The sequence below is a fragment of the Cyprinus carpio genome, chromosome A11 (genome assembly GCF_018340385.1).
Source record: "Cyprinus carpio isolate SPL01 chromosome A11, ASM1834038v1, whole genome shotgun sequence".
Classification (NCBI taxonomy): Eukaryota; Metazoa; Chordata; class Actinopteri; order Cypriniformes; family Cyprinidae; genus Cyprinus; species Cyprinus carpio.
In genome coordinates, this window is record NC_056582.1 from 23,719,033 (window position 1) to 23,734,971 (window position 15,939).

Consider the following 15,939-nt stretch of genomic DNA (forward strand, 5'->3'; position numbering starts at 1 on the left):
ACCCTCAGTGATACTGAATCAGAGATCTCTCAAATGTGGCAGGAGATTAGCTCATGTACCTTTCTTAAGTTTCCGGACGGCCACCATGCAATGGTTGGCTGAAAGCTCCCAGATCCGCAGCGTTCTGTCGTCACTCACAGTGGCACAAATAGGCAGCAGTGGATGAGCAGCGAGGCCCCAGACTTCCCCTTCCATGTGACCCTAAAACACACATCAAACACAGACCTGGACTAGTTGAGCAGCTCGACTTCTCATCTATCTTTTCACTCTGCATCTGTATTTGCAGCGGTGTATCTGGGAGTGACACTCACCTGCACGAGTAAAGTCATGGGGCCGCTCTTGTCGATCTCCAGGATCTCTCCGTTTTTGGTGCCGACCAGAATGTGTCCGTGTCCCAGAGTGATCGCTCTGATGGACGGGTTGTCCTCCAACAGCAGCCCTACAATTAAAAACAGAAGAACAATAAAGTAAGTCTGGTGGAAAAAGTTTTATTTCATAGGAATGCTATGAATCTTGGTATATATATTTTTGAAACAAAATATAGCACATTTATTTCAATAAAAAAGTTGAATTATTAATTTAACAGAAACACTGTATTTATTAAAAGTTATATGATTTATTTTTCTAATATTTGTATTATTTTATATAGAAATTGTGTATAATTTAGAGGTTGATATTGTCTAGTATCATGAAATCCGCTGATAATACAAAATATTAAATCATAAATACCATTACAACAAAATATAGTACATTCATATCATTAAAAAAAAAAAACTTTAAACACTATTAATTTAACAAACATTGTATTTATTGAAAATTTTAATTGTTTTTCTAATATTTACACTGTTATATGAAAATTTGTAGTACCATGAAATCCCCTCAAAAAACTAAATATTAAATAATAAATATTGCTGAAACAAAATATAGTACATTCATTTCATTAAACAAAATTAAACACTGTATTAGTTGGAAATAATATGCATTATTTTATTTAAATTTGTAATTATTTATTATAAAAAAATTATTTATTTTTTTGTTATTTATAAAGGAATATATTGTGCTTTAGAGGTGAATACTGCCTTGTACCATTAAATACAAAATATTAAATAATAAATATTATTGAAACAACATATATTACATTCATTTAATAAAAAAACACTGCATTAATTAAAACTAATATTAATTGTTTTTTATAATATTTATATTTACATATTATTATTATTGTTATTTCATATAGAAATACATATTTTTAGAGGTAAATATTGGCTAGTGCCATAAAATCCCCTCACAATACAAAATATTAAATAAATATTATTGAAACAAAATAATTCATTAATTTCATTAAAAAGAACACTGCATTAATTAAAAATTATATTAATTGTTTTTCAAATATGTATATTTATATTGTTATTTCATATAGAAATAAATATTTTTAGAGGTAAATATTAGTTAGTGTCATGAAATCCCCTCACAATACAAAATATTAAATAATAAATATTATTGAAACAAAATATAGTACATTAATTTAATAAAAAAAAAACGTATTATTTTATATAGAAATAAATCTTTTTAGAGGCAAATATTGTCTAGTAACCATGAAATTCCCTCAAAATACAATATATTAAATTATAAATATTATTGAAACAAAATATAGTACATTAATTTCATAAAAAAAAACACTGCATTCATTAAAAATAATATTAATAGTTTTTTCTAATATTTATATTTTATTATTTTATATAGAAATAAATCTTTTTAGAGGTAAATCTTGTCTAGTAACCATAAAATCCCCTCAAAACACAATATATTAAATTATAAATATTATTGAAACAAAATATAGTACATTCATTTAATAAAAAAAACACTGCATTAATTAAAAACAATATTAATAGTTTTTTCTTATATTTATATTTTATTATTTTATATAGAAATAAATCTTTTTAGAGGCAAATATTGTCTAGTAACCATAAAATCTCCTCAAAACACAATATATTAAATTATAAATATTATTAAAACAAAATATAGTACATTCATTTCATTAAAAAAAAACACAGCATTAATTTAAAAATAATATTATTATTTTTTATATTTATATTTACATATTATTATTATTTTATATATATAAATAAATATTTTTAGAGGTAAATACTGTCTAGTACCATGAAATCCCCTCAAAACACAATATATTAAATTATAAATATTATCAAAACTAAATATAGTACATTCATTTCATAAAAAAAAAACACAGCATTCATTTAAAAATAATATTAATTGTTTTTTCTAATATTTATATTTACATATTATTACTTTATATATATAAATAAATATTTTTAGAGGTAAATACTGTCTAGTACCATGAAATCCCCTCACACTACAACATATAATAAATAAAGTCTATTTATTTCATTAAAAAAAAAAAAAAAGTCTGTTTTGAGGATTTATAATCACCCTTAGATGAAGGCGAGAGCGCCACTCTCTTGATAGCGTACGTCTTCAGACATCTCTCGAACATGTCGTCCCACAGCTCCACCACTCCATCTTTACCCCCCGTCACAAAACCCCAGGTCACAACACACCATTAACAGCTAAGAAACACATTTTTACCTACTGCTGAACTATATTCAGTGCACAGACTACGCAGGATACCAAGCATTCTGTATATAACTGTGGCATCCTCAATCACCTTGTCCAGAGAGCACATAGCAAACACGGGCCCGTCGTGAGCTTTGATGCTCTTCACGAGCGTCGTGTCTTTCCAGATGTACACGTCACCCGTCGTCGCCCCAGAAAACACCAGATCCTCCGAGCGTCCGTAGCAGGCGGACATCATGGTCTCATGCTTGCCGAGATTTCCGAAAATGCCTCTTTTAAACGTTAAACCTCCTCCTGTGTTGAAACATAAACGCTGAGCAAATGCTTTTCATTTCTCTAAAAGAGAACGCATCGGAAGCATTCGTAATTCAGTTATTGGAGCATCTGCTCATTTAGAAGCTCTTGCTCACATTTAATTGGGAAAATATGGAGCGCTGATGGAAAAGTTGACAGAACAGTCATATCAGCTTATGACGGCTCAATATGATGTGGCAGATTTTCCTCACAGTCATGTTCTCGTGAGAGAGAGTCGGGCAAGAGCTTATGCTTCAAATATTTCAGTAAAAAGACCATCTGCACATGTAACAAACATCCTAAGTTAAAACGCAAGTGCTACTGCTGCGATTTAGCATGCAAGCCTTACAGCATTCACATGTGAATCTTCCATCTCTACCTGTGTGCAGCCAGAACTTGATGTGTTTCATTCCCACCGTGAGCAGCTTGTCCATGCGGAACGGGTTTCCTTTCACCACAAAGATCTTATCTTTATGTCCTCTATGGTAAAGAGAGGCAGACGTCACTTGAGAACGATTCAGCACGCTGTACATACTCTTTACCATTAAAAGCTTTGGTTTTACCTGGATTTGGCCAGTTTTTCGCCTTTTTTCCAGTCCCAGATGACTAAGGAATGGTCTTCGTCGATTCCCACAGACACTAAACTCTTGCCATCCGCTGGATTTGTGGAAGTGAAATAACAGAAATGACACAGCAATGTTTAAAAAATATGTTTAAGCGATTGTACATTGGATGAAAATCAATTCTGGAAACATTAATGGAGATGCATTTGATTGCTTCGCTTAAAAACAAGGCAATTTTGTCAGAATACTCAATGCTTCAAAGCAATTATTAAACATGAGTAAGCTCTGAAATAAGTTTAATTTTCTCAGCTGATTTTCTTGTAAAATGCAGTGTTATTTCAATATCATTGAGATACTGTTACAGTTTTTATTAATATTTTAAATATTTTTATTTTTGTATTTCGGTTTAGTTACAATTTTAGTAATTTTATTGTGCATTTATTATTTTATTTTATTTTATATTATATTATAATAATACTACTATATATTTTATACATCACTACTAAATAATTTATAGTTCTACTTACTTAAAAACGTTCTACTTACTTTAGTTCTACTTAAAAAATTAGAAATGCTTCCATGACAATTACTTGCAACAAAATATATCTTTTTTTTTATTTTTTTGACATTTTATAGTATTTCTATACTATATATATATATATAATTATATATATATATATATATATAGATATATATATATATAATATATATATATATATATATAAATTGAATTTTAATAATTATTCATTTGAATAAAAATTTATTTAACTCTTATTATTTCTTTTTTTTTTAAGAATTTTTTTTAAAGTAGGAATAAAGTAAACATTAATGTAGGTTCATTTGCTTTGCTTGAAACCAGGGAATTTTGTCAGAATATTCAATGCAATGCAATTAAAAAAATAAAAGATTAAGCTCTGAAATATATGAAGTTGATTGAAAAATGTATGTCAGGGTCTGACCTGTGAACTCCAGAGCACAAACCCCGCGCTGATGTTGACCCTTCAGCAGAGATAAACACTTGAGTGTTGGGATGTCCCACACATGGATGGATGGATCTCGACCCACCTGACACACACACAAACATATGCACACTCTGCATTCATTTCACTTCTATTATCATGCCTTACAGAGACGGCTCAAATCTGACTGAAAGGCAATAAATCAATTAAATGTGATCCGATCCGGTTTGAAGTATGATCTGTGGACGAGCTGTGTTGTTTTGTGAATCTCTCACCTGTCCGGTGGCCACGTAATCTTTGAGCGGATGCACAGTGAGGCTCAGGATATCGTCGTCATGACCGAGGTAGAAGCGCTGGGTGTGCTGCTGTCTGTTATACACCACCGCCACAGCCGCCACATGATACACCACCTCCCCGGCCTGAGTGTAGAACAGATTATTCCTGCAGTCGCAGCCCCTGTACCTGAGATAAACAGAATAATAATAAAAAAAAAGACAAATATTTATACCTCTATGAAAGTTAGCACATTACACAAATAATGAAATATGTTGAACTTTTTTTAGTTTTTGTGAACATTTATCCAATTTGACATTTTAAATGGAATCATTCTGTAAATAATAGACCAATTTCGGTGTTTGCCAAACAGTGATGACTTTTTCTTCTGGTGGCAGAAAATGACAGTTTTAAAGTAGCAGTCTGTGGAAGCCATGGAATAAAAGAGTAACAAAGATCATTTCAAAATTCTGACCTTTTTCTCACAATTCCGAAATTATATCTCACAATTCCGATTTAAAAAAAAGATCAACTGATCATTCTCTCTCTTTGGCCTCGGCTCAGAATCATGAGTTTATAATCCCACACTTCTGGCTTTTTTTCCTCAGAACTGACAAACTCACAATTGTTGAGTTAAAGACCAAACTAGGAGATATAAACTTGCATTAGTGAGACAAAAGTCAGAATTGTGAGATAAAATAGGAAAATGTTATAGATTTAAATAGTATATCATGCTGTAAATGCAGGGCTAATACAATATGTGACCCTGGAGCACAAAACCAGAGAATAAATAATCTATCCATTGATGTATGGTTTGTTAGGATCTGACAATATTTGATCGAGATACAACAATTTGAAAATCTGGAATCTGAGGGTGCAAAAAAATCTAAATACTGAGAAAATCATCTTTAAAGTTGTCCAAATGAATTCTCAGCAAAGCATATTACTAATCAAAAATTAAGTTTTGATATATTTACGGTAGGAAATTTACAAAATATCTTCATGGAACATGATCTTTACTTAATATCCTAATGATTTTTGGCATAAAATAAAAATCAATAATTTTGACCCATACAATGTATTTTTGTCTATTACTACAAATATACCCCAGAGACTCAAGATTGGTTTTGTGCTCCAGGGTCACGTATGTCCCTTATGGACTTATGAACTTATTCAATGGATTTTACTCGTTTCCCTCCACTTGTCACCAGTGTTTTCTACATATATAATATGATTAATCAAATAATTGATTAATGAGACCCAAGTCTGCCCGTTAGATTGACCCAAAACTAATTATATCTCATGTTTAAACACTACAGAGACATTAGAGCCAGCTGCAAATTCCAGAAGATCTGGCCGACGTTATCTTTATTATTAACAAACCGCATATTTGAAGTCTAAACAAGTGCATTCTCGCCTACAAACTACACTCCGTGACACAAAAACAGTATTATTTTTTTAATTAAAGTGGATTTAGGCGTCTCCATGATGCTCGCTCTGAGAAATACTGCAAGCGGAGTAATACAAACACTGAAGCGGTTCGGTTAGAGTGCTGTTATCACTAGAATATCACAGTCCTCTCAGCCAATCAGATTCGAGAACCAGAAAGAACTGTTAAATTCTATATATTCAGGGTCACAGACATAGAGACACACTGTGTTAATTTCAAACGCATAATTTACCCGTGGACAAACTGCAGGCGCAGCCCCTCGTCCGGAGCTTTCTGCCTCTTCAGAGATCCAGCCAGTTTCTTCTTGAGCTGAGGAAGATCTTCCTTATACACCTGAGGGGTGTTTGGAGAAGAGTTACAGGGAGAAATTCATTCAGAGATTGAGAAAAGGCATGAAGGGCAAGAGCAACTAGCCAATCAGCTGTGAAAATAATGAGAGGAACAGGGTGAAAGCAGCCGAGCACGTCTGTTACATAAAACCCTCTCAGTTTGGGAACTTGGGTCTCTTGCCTGACGCTCGTAGTTCATCTGGGCTTCCTGTTCGATGTCGGAGTCCAGCTCGGGAACGTCGGAGAGGTCAGAGTCAGAATCGCCACTGTTAGAGTCAGCGTAGCTATCTGTGAACGGGAAAACACTATCAGACTTTCTGCTTTCACTGTATGATCTGATTCATTTCAGTGCAAACTTTTCTAAATATCTTTCAAATGTAAAAATAATACGTACAATTACGTTCTTAACGTACCCTTAAGATTTTAAGTTAATATTTCAATAATTAAATGACGCATTTGCATTTTCACGGTTCTCTGATGTTGTCACAACACACAAGTAAACCGATAAAATATTTAATCATTATTAGTAAGTGTTTAATTTTGATTGTTTTTATTTTAAAATTATTTATATATAGGGCTGCATGTAAATAGGACTTTTTTTATTATTATTTTATATGTATAAAATTTGGTTAAACTCTAATTATAAAATGCCTATATAAACATATTATTGTTGAATATTACAATTGTCCTGTAAAAAAAAAAAAAAAAAAATGGCCTCATATCATCTATATAATTTATATTTGTAAATATTTTTGAATTCTTAATATATAATTTATAATTACAGTTGTTTATGATGTATTATATGATTTTATATTTACACAATGAATCCAGTAATTATAAATGATCCCTTAAAAATGTAAATTGTATATAACATTATGCATTCATATTATTCATATCAATTATATATCCATTAGATATATTTGGAAAAAACAAAATTTTTACTAACTAACCATTGTGGGATACTTTTTTTACTAAAAATATCTCCTTTACTAGGGCTATAGTGTTTCACTCTTATATTAGATAAAATATCTATATATAATCGAGATATATAGATATATAATATAAAAATAGTATATTATATAGCATACAAACCATATAAATCAAAATATAATATAGTATATAGATAAAGTCTTCCACATGTTAAGATCTATTAATCATTATATTTTAATCATCATCTTAAAAAATAACTTACTAAAAAAAATAACACCACTCCATTCCAATTAATTACTAAATAACCAATCCACCTTTTTTTCCCACCAGCGACACTTTGGAGAAGATACATTTTTCAGATCTGAAAATCACAATTTAAAATTCCCTGACATTTCCATATGCTTCACGATTGTGAAAACCCAGTCATTTCAGTAATGTATAAATACGGACTGTTTCCGAACAGGTTTCCATGTCCCACAATAAGACCCAACAAAAAAAGGTTTTACTTGGCAGCCTGTAGAATAATCTTTCTCCAGCAGCACTGCCTGTGAACCGAGTCACTCTGAACATGTGTACAGTAAATGAACCTCGATGTACTTATTTAATTGAACTGATTTGATAATGGGAAACCCTGGATCGGTGGATTGAATCACCTTGCAGCAGCGGCTCCAGAACTCCATTCATGACTCCCTCCGGCAGAAACCTCCACTGGAAGACTGAGTGATCGGCTCCGCCTGTGCTCAGGACCCACTGCAGGTCATGTGACCAGCGCACATTGGTCACATGGGCAGAGTGGCCGATGTATTTCTTGAATTTGGCAGCTGAAAGGATGACATTTGTTAGTGCGCACTGGTTTGTTCAACACTGATCACACAGAAACACAACACACAAAACCAAGCGGACCTTTTTTAAGACACGGGAATCGGAAGAGCTTGACGAGGCCGAAGTCGTCGCCTGTCACCAGCACTGCACTGCTGTAGTTTGCGTCCACAGAATTAATGTCGTTGACGTTGGAATATTTAGGCCAGATTCCGTTGACCTCCGGTCCGAGAACACAGGTCCACCTCATCCAGTGGATCCCTTTGGCTTCCTCCTTCGGCATGAATTTACCGGCTAATAACACACAACAACAGTTTGGGAAATTATGACATGATTCATAAAATAAGGCTGACCCTTAAATAAAGTAAAGTATGTCATTTATTTGCTGATTACTGGACAAGGATTTTCAAAAAGGAGAGATCTTTGGTTTGGATTTTCTTTTTGTACGTCATGTACAGCAATAATTGCTGGAATTAACAGACCTTGAAATGGACAAATCTCTCCAATTAGACTAAAATGTCTTAAAACTTGAATTTGAACTGATGTCATCTCTAACTTGCATGCAAGAAAATTGCCCTCCCACAGAAGTCTGGACTCACAAAGAGTGATTATAAGCACTGAAATATTTAAAACTAATAATAATAATAAACTAATATTTAAAATATTTAAAACTAATAATAATAATAATAATAATAATAATAAACTATACTGACATTTGAAACTTAAATGAATGTTGTTCAGCCAGGATAAAAAAAAAAAGCACATAATAATTTGCATAATACTTAATGGCAAATACACGCAACACACACACTAATATTTACGTTTTATATATATTTTAATAAGCACAAATATTTGCATAAATACACGCAGCGTACACTAAACGATTTTAATTTACTCTATATATATATTATCTAATCTATATATAATGTCCCTATATATATATTTCAGATATATGTAATATATTCTATAGATATCTATATATTTTGTTTTTTTGTACTTGAATTTATTTTATTTTTTTTATTTTCAAACATTTAACTTTTAACTAACTTGTTGAAATTTAAATTAATAGTTTTATTAACGTTTGATGGTCATTCCCACAAAAGTTTAATACACGTAATGGCACGAAAACGACAGTATTTATTCTGAAATTCTGAAATGTATAGCAACTATTCAAAAGAATCGTAAAGTATCATTACTTTTCAGGACATTCTAGGGTCTGGGACCCCATGTAGGGGACAGGGATAGTGTCATGTTGGAAGTGTGGGGGGGAGATACTGGAAAAAATGTGAGCACTGTTGTATATTTATAGGTACTGTTTCTTATTGTATGCATCCTGTATTTTGGTGCTCAATAAACATATTTGAAAAAAAAAAAAATTTTCAGGACATTCTCATGAATTATTAATGAATTCACAGACCTTTTTTCCACAGACACTCACTTTTAAAAAAGGTTTTTGATTACATTTCCAGGTCTGGAAATCACAATTTTGGCAATAACATGTAAAACTTCAAAAACAACAGCTTTGTAAATTTAATTGAATTATTAATGATTTTCCAAGACGATTTTCCACTTTTTTTAAATAAATACTGATTATTTCCAAACAGGTTTCCGTGTCCCATAATTAAATAAAACTAAAATTTTTCAACCAAACTCACAAAAAAAAACTTTATATCTCTTCCACATCTCAAAAAACTTTTGTATTACATTACAAAAAACCCTAGTAATTTATAAAATGCATATTTGAATTAAAAATTAAAAAGATTTAAGAACGTATACGGACTTCTGAAATTTAAATGAATTGTAAATGTTTATTAATTTTAATGACTTCATGAAAAAAATGCATAAATATTGACTGTTTCCAAACAGGTTTTATTAACCCAAAATTAACTTTAACTTCATTAAAAACATCCAACTTCTTTTAAAGAAAATACAGCTAGAAATTTAAAAGAATCGGAAAATATCATCAACTTTCTCATGAATCCTAAATGATTTATTATTCTTACTTGGCATCCTGTAGAAGAATCGTGTGCATGTAGAAGAATCGCTCTCCAGCCCCATCGTTATCTGCAGGAGAGCGGTTGTCCACCGGACCAGTCCAGTGTATTTATGAAGCACGCAAACTGACTTGTTGCAATCCCTCCCACTTTCTTATACTAATGCACAGGCAGCGATGTCCGCTGCAAAACCCTGCCGTGAGCCTCCCTACGGCCAAACAACAGCCATCAACGGGTGAGAACTTGAGCTCTCGGAATGACTTCCTTCCTGTCCTTGATGTGGACCACCTCCGTCATGTCCCTAGAAAACAAGACAAATGCTCAGTCTGGGAATAATGAAGCTGAAGTGAAGACGTGTAGGGGATCCAAATTCAATTACCTGACACGAAGAACAGTAAAGGAGCCATCCTTCATGCCGAGGGCCAGCTGGGAACCGTCGTTGTTGAAGGAGACGCCAAGGTGCACGCTTTCCATGTTACAGCGAAGCGATCAGCGTGGTGTTCGGATAAACTCCACAGCCCTAAACAATGCACCAGTTTGATGAAACATAAAATGTGTCCTTATTGTCTATGCGTATGTCCATATTGTACATTTATGCTAGGACCGGGCGATATGTGCTAAAAATATTGCAACAATATTTTTTCCCATATTATATGACACTGATATTTATCTTTTATATTCATTTATCAATATTAGGGAAGGAAATGATTTTCCAAATGTTTGTTAGATCTTGAAAATAAATGTAAACTAAATTTGTTTACAATTCTCAGCAGAGTAGTTACCTTTTAAATCTATCTTGGTTTTTTTCCCCAAAATTCTGTTTTCCATTTTATTTTATTTATTTTTAAGATTCTGTTTTTAATTTTCAATGCAAATTTATAATTTAAATAATAAGTACCAATGAAATGAAATGGAATAAAACTTTTAAAAATTTGATTTTTTTTAAAAAATGCAAAAAATGAAAAATATAACCAATAAAACACACTACATTTTATTTTTATTTTAATTTTTTTTTTGTCAAATAAGATGCTGCGCAACATAACTGTATAAATTAAACATGGATGAAAAAAAATATAATGGTTGTTCCTTAACAATAAAAATATTACTATTATTATTACTTTGAGAAGTACATTTCAGTATACAGTAGTAATGTATTTCTGTAATAATTTATCCAAGTTAAACCTAACTTTTATTTTGATGGTTTGTTATGCAGTTCTTTCAGCTTTAGTTTTAGTTTCAGTGTGTATTTGATGGCAGTTTTTCTCAAATGAATCGGTAATCAAATTTATTTAACTATTTTTTAATTAATTATTTTTGCACAACAGAACTATAAATTAAAACATGAATGAAAAATATCTTGGTTGTATGATATTCTTTAAAAATTAAAAAAAATATATATATATGCCATAATTTAAGTTAAACCAACCTTTTATTTTGGTGGTCTGCGGTGAAGATCTTTGAGTTTCAGTGATTAGTTATTTAAAATAAAGCACTGTACTTATAATATTTTCTCAAATAAGATGCTGCACAATAGAAATGTATCAATTAAAACATGGATGAAGAACATTTTGGTTGTAAGCGATATTATACATTTAATATTACTTTAATTCTCATTATATTTTAATATATAAAAGTATTATATTTCTGTCATACCTCTCTTCATAAGTTCAACCAAACTTCTCTCTCGGCTCAGCCTGAATTTGACAGTAGTTTTTCTCAAATGAAACGGTGTAAAGCTGGTGAAGTGGACTCTCAGAGCAGCTCTGGAAATGAAGTTCATGTGGTTCAAGCTCATCATCGTTATCGCACCACCGGCTTATCTCCAAGCCTTAGTTTTTTTGAAAAATCCAAACCCTATTTCCTGCCTTCGGTCTTGCTCCATTTATAATGTCTGCTGTGTGAACTCATGTGGCATGAACTGAAATCTAAAAGAAGGGGTGGACTAACCGCATGACGGATCCATCGCCGCTGCCGGTGACGGCCAGCTGTTGTTTGGGATGCAGGTCGGCCCAGAGCTCCCCTTCTGAGTGACCCTGCATGATTAGTAGCAGCGGTTTATCTCGGGTCTTCTCACCATCACCTCGAAGCTCGCTGTCTTGAGTTCCTGCCAGGATCCTGTCAGCCCTCCAACACACGCTGCGGATAGACAGACCTGGAGAGAAAGAGAGATTCAGACCGACAAGAAAGTAGAGGATCCAAGCAGCCCAGACTAACATTTCTGGTCACCAGCAAACATTATGTTTGGGATTTGGGCCCCTTAGTATGTAAAAACAATCAGAAGTTGTTAAAAAACAAAATAACTTGACTTTATTTAATCTTGAGCTGATGGGGTTTTTAATTATTATTATTTTTATTATTATTAATTATTTGGCTATTATTAATTATTTGTTATACCCACCTCATTAATTTTAAATGATCATTTGTTTAATCACTTTTAATGTTTTTAACTGATTCACTCTCTGCACCAAAACCCAGCTGGCTAAATTACAAAACAGTGTTGCTATCGCTTTCTAAACAAATATTATAGCCAGCAGAAATTACTGAAGTAAATAAAATATAAATATGAAATAAAATATGCAACAAATAAAAACCATATCTATTTAAAACAACAATTGTTCTGTTTTTATACTGAAATAAATAATTTAAATATGAAATTAAATGACAAGGAAAATAAGAAACACAGAATACAAAAATTAAATACATAAAAACAAACTTTTAATTACTATAATTATAAATAAGAACCCAGCCTACTATTATTTAAAGCACTGCACCCTCTAAAAACTGAAATAGATATAAAAACTAAGATAAACATACAAAAATATTAACGTAGGAGGAAAGCACTATATTTATGAATATATTATAGTATGCTAATAAAACAGTCAAAAAGCACATAAACAAAAGTAACTTAAACTAACAAAGTAAATTAAAAGTCAAAATTAATCAAAATGCATTAGCCACAATAATAAAACAACAGTATAAATAATAAGAAAGCCATTAATCAATATTACACGGAATATAAAGAAAAACTGGCCACATAGTAACGTTTAAACAAAAGTTATTCTATAATCTTAGAGCTTAAAAAAAAATGTACAAAAACAATTGGTACCAACAAAAAATAGCTGTGTAAAAGTTGAGAGTAGCTGAGGAAAAAAAAGCTTCACACCTTATCATCAAGTTGTCATAAAGCTGGTGTTTTCAGTATAGTAGAGAATTAATTGGCTCATTAACTGGCTTTAAGAGACCCATAAAACAACCCTTTAAAGCAGAAAAGTCACGTTCACAAATGGCATGAAAGTCTTAAACCGCATACACCAGCAAAATGTAAAAGGAATAAACCCAGGTTCCCCTACTCCAATAAGCATCATACAGAACTAAAAATGAGTGGAGTATGCAGTTCCGATCATTTTAATGAGGAATGTTCGAGTTCTGGCCACCGGAGATCTCTGACTCTGAGAGCCATCGATCAGACCCTCTGCTGCCGTGAAAGCCGTTGAAAAAACACTGTCACTGTGGTGATATGTTTTTTTCAGGCTCGCACGGCTGCCGGCATACAATCCCTTTATATACTGGATGTCCATCATAAGGAGTCAAATGAATGATCCCTTCCTGTTCAAAGCGTCTGTCGTTTCTTTCTTTATCCTGGCATTAGGCGTTTCAAAAGCATTTTTAAATGCATCTAAATCTCAATGCAATCTACTTCTTTAAAATTTGGGTTTTGGCCTCGGACGTGTTCATGACAGTATATTATTTAATCGTTTGATCAAAACCGTCGCTAGGGACAATTTAGAAGCGGCTGGATGCCTGGTGTGGTCAGCGTCATAGCATTCCCGCCAAACCTGGTTAACCTCCTTTGTTTCCTGTTACAGAATGCAGCGGTAAACCGATGCACTCAATTAATTTGGCTGGATTGCTGAGTCAATAAATAGCCAGTTACTTGGTGTGTAAATGAACGGTCAAGCCAGCTACGAAGCTGCCAGGTTGTAAATATTCTAGTATGTCATAGTACATTAAAGCCAGCTGTAATGTTTTGCCCCGAGCAACCCTGTTCTGCCTCCTGAGGTCAATCTTTGGTAATGGGTTTGAAATCCACGCCCCACAGCCTCACACATCCATCCTCACCACTGGTGGCGCTTAAGCCTTCCTCACATGAATGCATGCTGAAGATCCCTGCCTGCATGCACAAAGAGAGTTTACAAACGCTGTGCAACATGTCCCAAAAGGCATGCACATGGCATATGCACTAATGTTATAGATGCATGCAAGCATGAAATGGCCAATGCATTTGAATATCTGATTACACGCTATATGCATTGCAACTTCAGATGTCCTTCAACGGAGATGCTATAGCGCACAGCTGATGTGTGTGTGGTGGCGAGTGATGGTAGAAGTGTGATGAGCTTCACTCACCGTCAGGCCTGTCGCCATTGTTCGTGGTCAGGTTGAGTCCCTTCCGCCACGAGCCATCTCCCGTTAAGATTCCGGTCATCGCCACTTCTGGCCTTTCGCCATCGCCAAGCACAGGATGGTTTGCAGGTCTCCGCCTTTTCCCGAAATCCCCTCGCATGCCAAAGGCCAATGTATTGCCACATAATGCCCGCAAAACGTGTGAGACAAAAGCGGGAAAACCTGAACATCAACTCCTTAGGTTTCATGCAAAATCTTTTGCATCAGCAAACTAGGTAAATATTGTGCATGCATAAGTTTTATTTTCAGAGCTTGAAATCTATGCATCTCACATTTGAACTAAATGCAAAGTCATACAAGTTGACTAAATCAGACAGAATTCGATTTTTGGCTGATATTTTTCTGTGTCAGTTGATCAGTGTGTTAATGCATTTTTGAAGTCTATGAAAAAGGAGGGATAAATGATGTCATGTTTTATGTGTTTTCGAGAGCGGGTTTGAATGAACTTTGTCCCAGGGGTTTGACTCACTTTAATGTGCTTGACTCCGCAGCTCACCAGCCTCTGCGGCAGAAAGCGAGGTCCCAGGAAATATCAAAGATCTGCAACGCAGCACAAACAGGTGGAATAACCACGTCAACACTTCCACAACATCTAGCACCAAAACCATTACACTGAATTAATTATACACAATGCAATTTCGTAGCATTTTTGCTTTCAGCAACCATTCGTAAGCTGAAGAAGTCTCGTATTATCCCTTAATCAGCAGAAAAACACCACAAAGACTCATTCCATCACTAGCTGAATCTGAGCCACATTGCAGCTGTTTGTTCAATTCACAGCCAGTTTTCACATTATTTTATGCATATTCCTTGATCTCGCAAAACTTTTGATATTTTACAGCTTTTGTAATTTTGTGGGAACTTTTTATTTTCTATGGCTTTTGTTATATTGTGTACAAATTACATATTTATGCTTTAAAACTGATACATAAATATATAATTAGAAAAAATGAGGGGGAAAAAATGCATGATCGAAAGTTTTTCTTGTTGATTTCAAACTCAGCATCATCAAATTAGGCTCAAATCAGCAGTGTTTATAGGTATAATTAAGAAAATTGTACAGTTTTTTAAATTAATATTTCAAATAAAAATTTTGAATTAAAACATTTTATTTTATTTGAATTTTAGTTAAAGTTTGTAGTGTGTTTTATCATTAATATTTCAATATTTTATTTTTGTTTATATTAGTTTTGGTTATATTAGTACATCACTAGCTGAAATAAAACAAGTTTAATATTAGGCTTTTTTTTTTTTTTTTTTTTTTTTTTACAA

General features: G+C 32.9%; 1 protein-coding gene across 1 annotated transcript in view; it reads right to left on the reverse strand.

Moving 5' to 3' along the window:
- LOC109098641 (echinoderm microtubule-associated protein-like 6) overlaps positions 1–15,939 on the reverse strand; it is a 494,728-nt gene that overhangs the window by 25,328 nt on the left and 453,461 nt on the right. Inside the window, 12 exon segments of the mRNA XM_042766914.1 lie at positions 60–201; positions 312–439; positions 2,449–2,560; positions 2,684–2,886; positions 3,266–3,366; positions 3,450–3,543; positions 4,409–4,514; positions 4,684–4,870; positions 6,364–6,464; positions 6,642–6,748; positions 8,044–8,211; positions 8,294–8,503. Of these exon segments, the coding sequence (XP_042622848.1) occupies positions 60–201; positions 312–439; positions 2,449–2,560; positions 2,684–2,886; positions 3,266–3,366; positions 3,450–3,543; positions 4,409–4,514; positions 4,684–4,870; positions 6,364–6,464; positions 6,642–6,748; positions 8,044–8,211; positions 8,294–8,503 (1,659 nt within the window).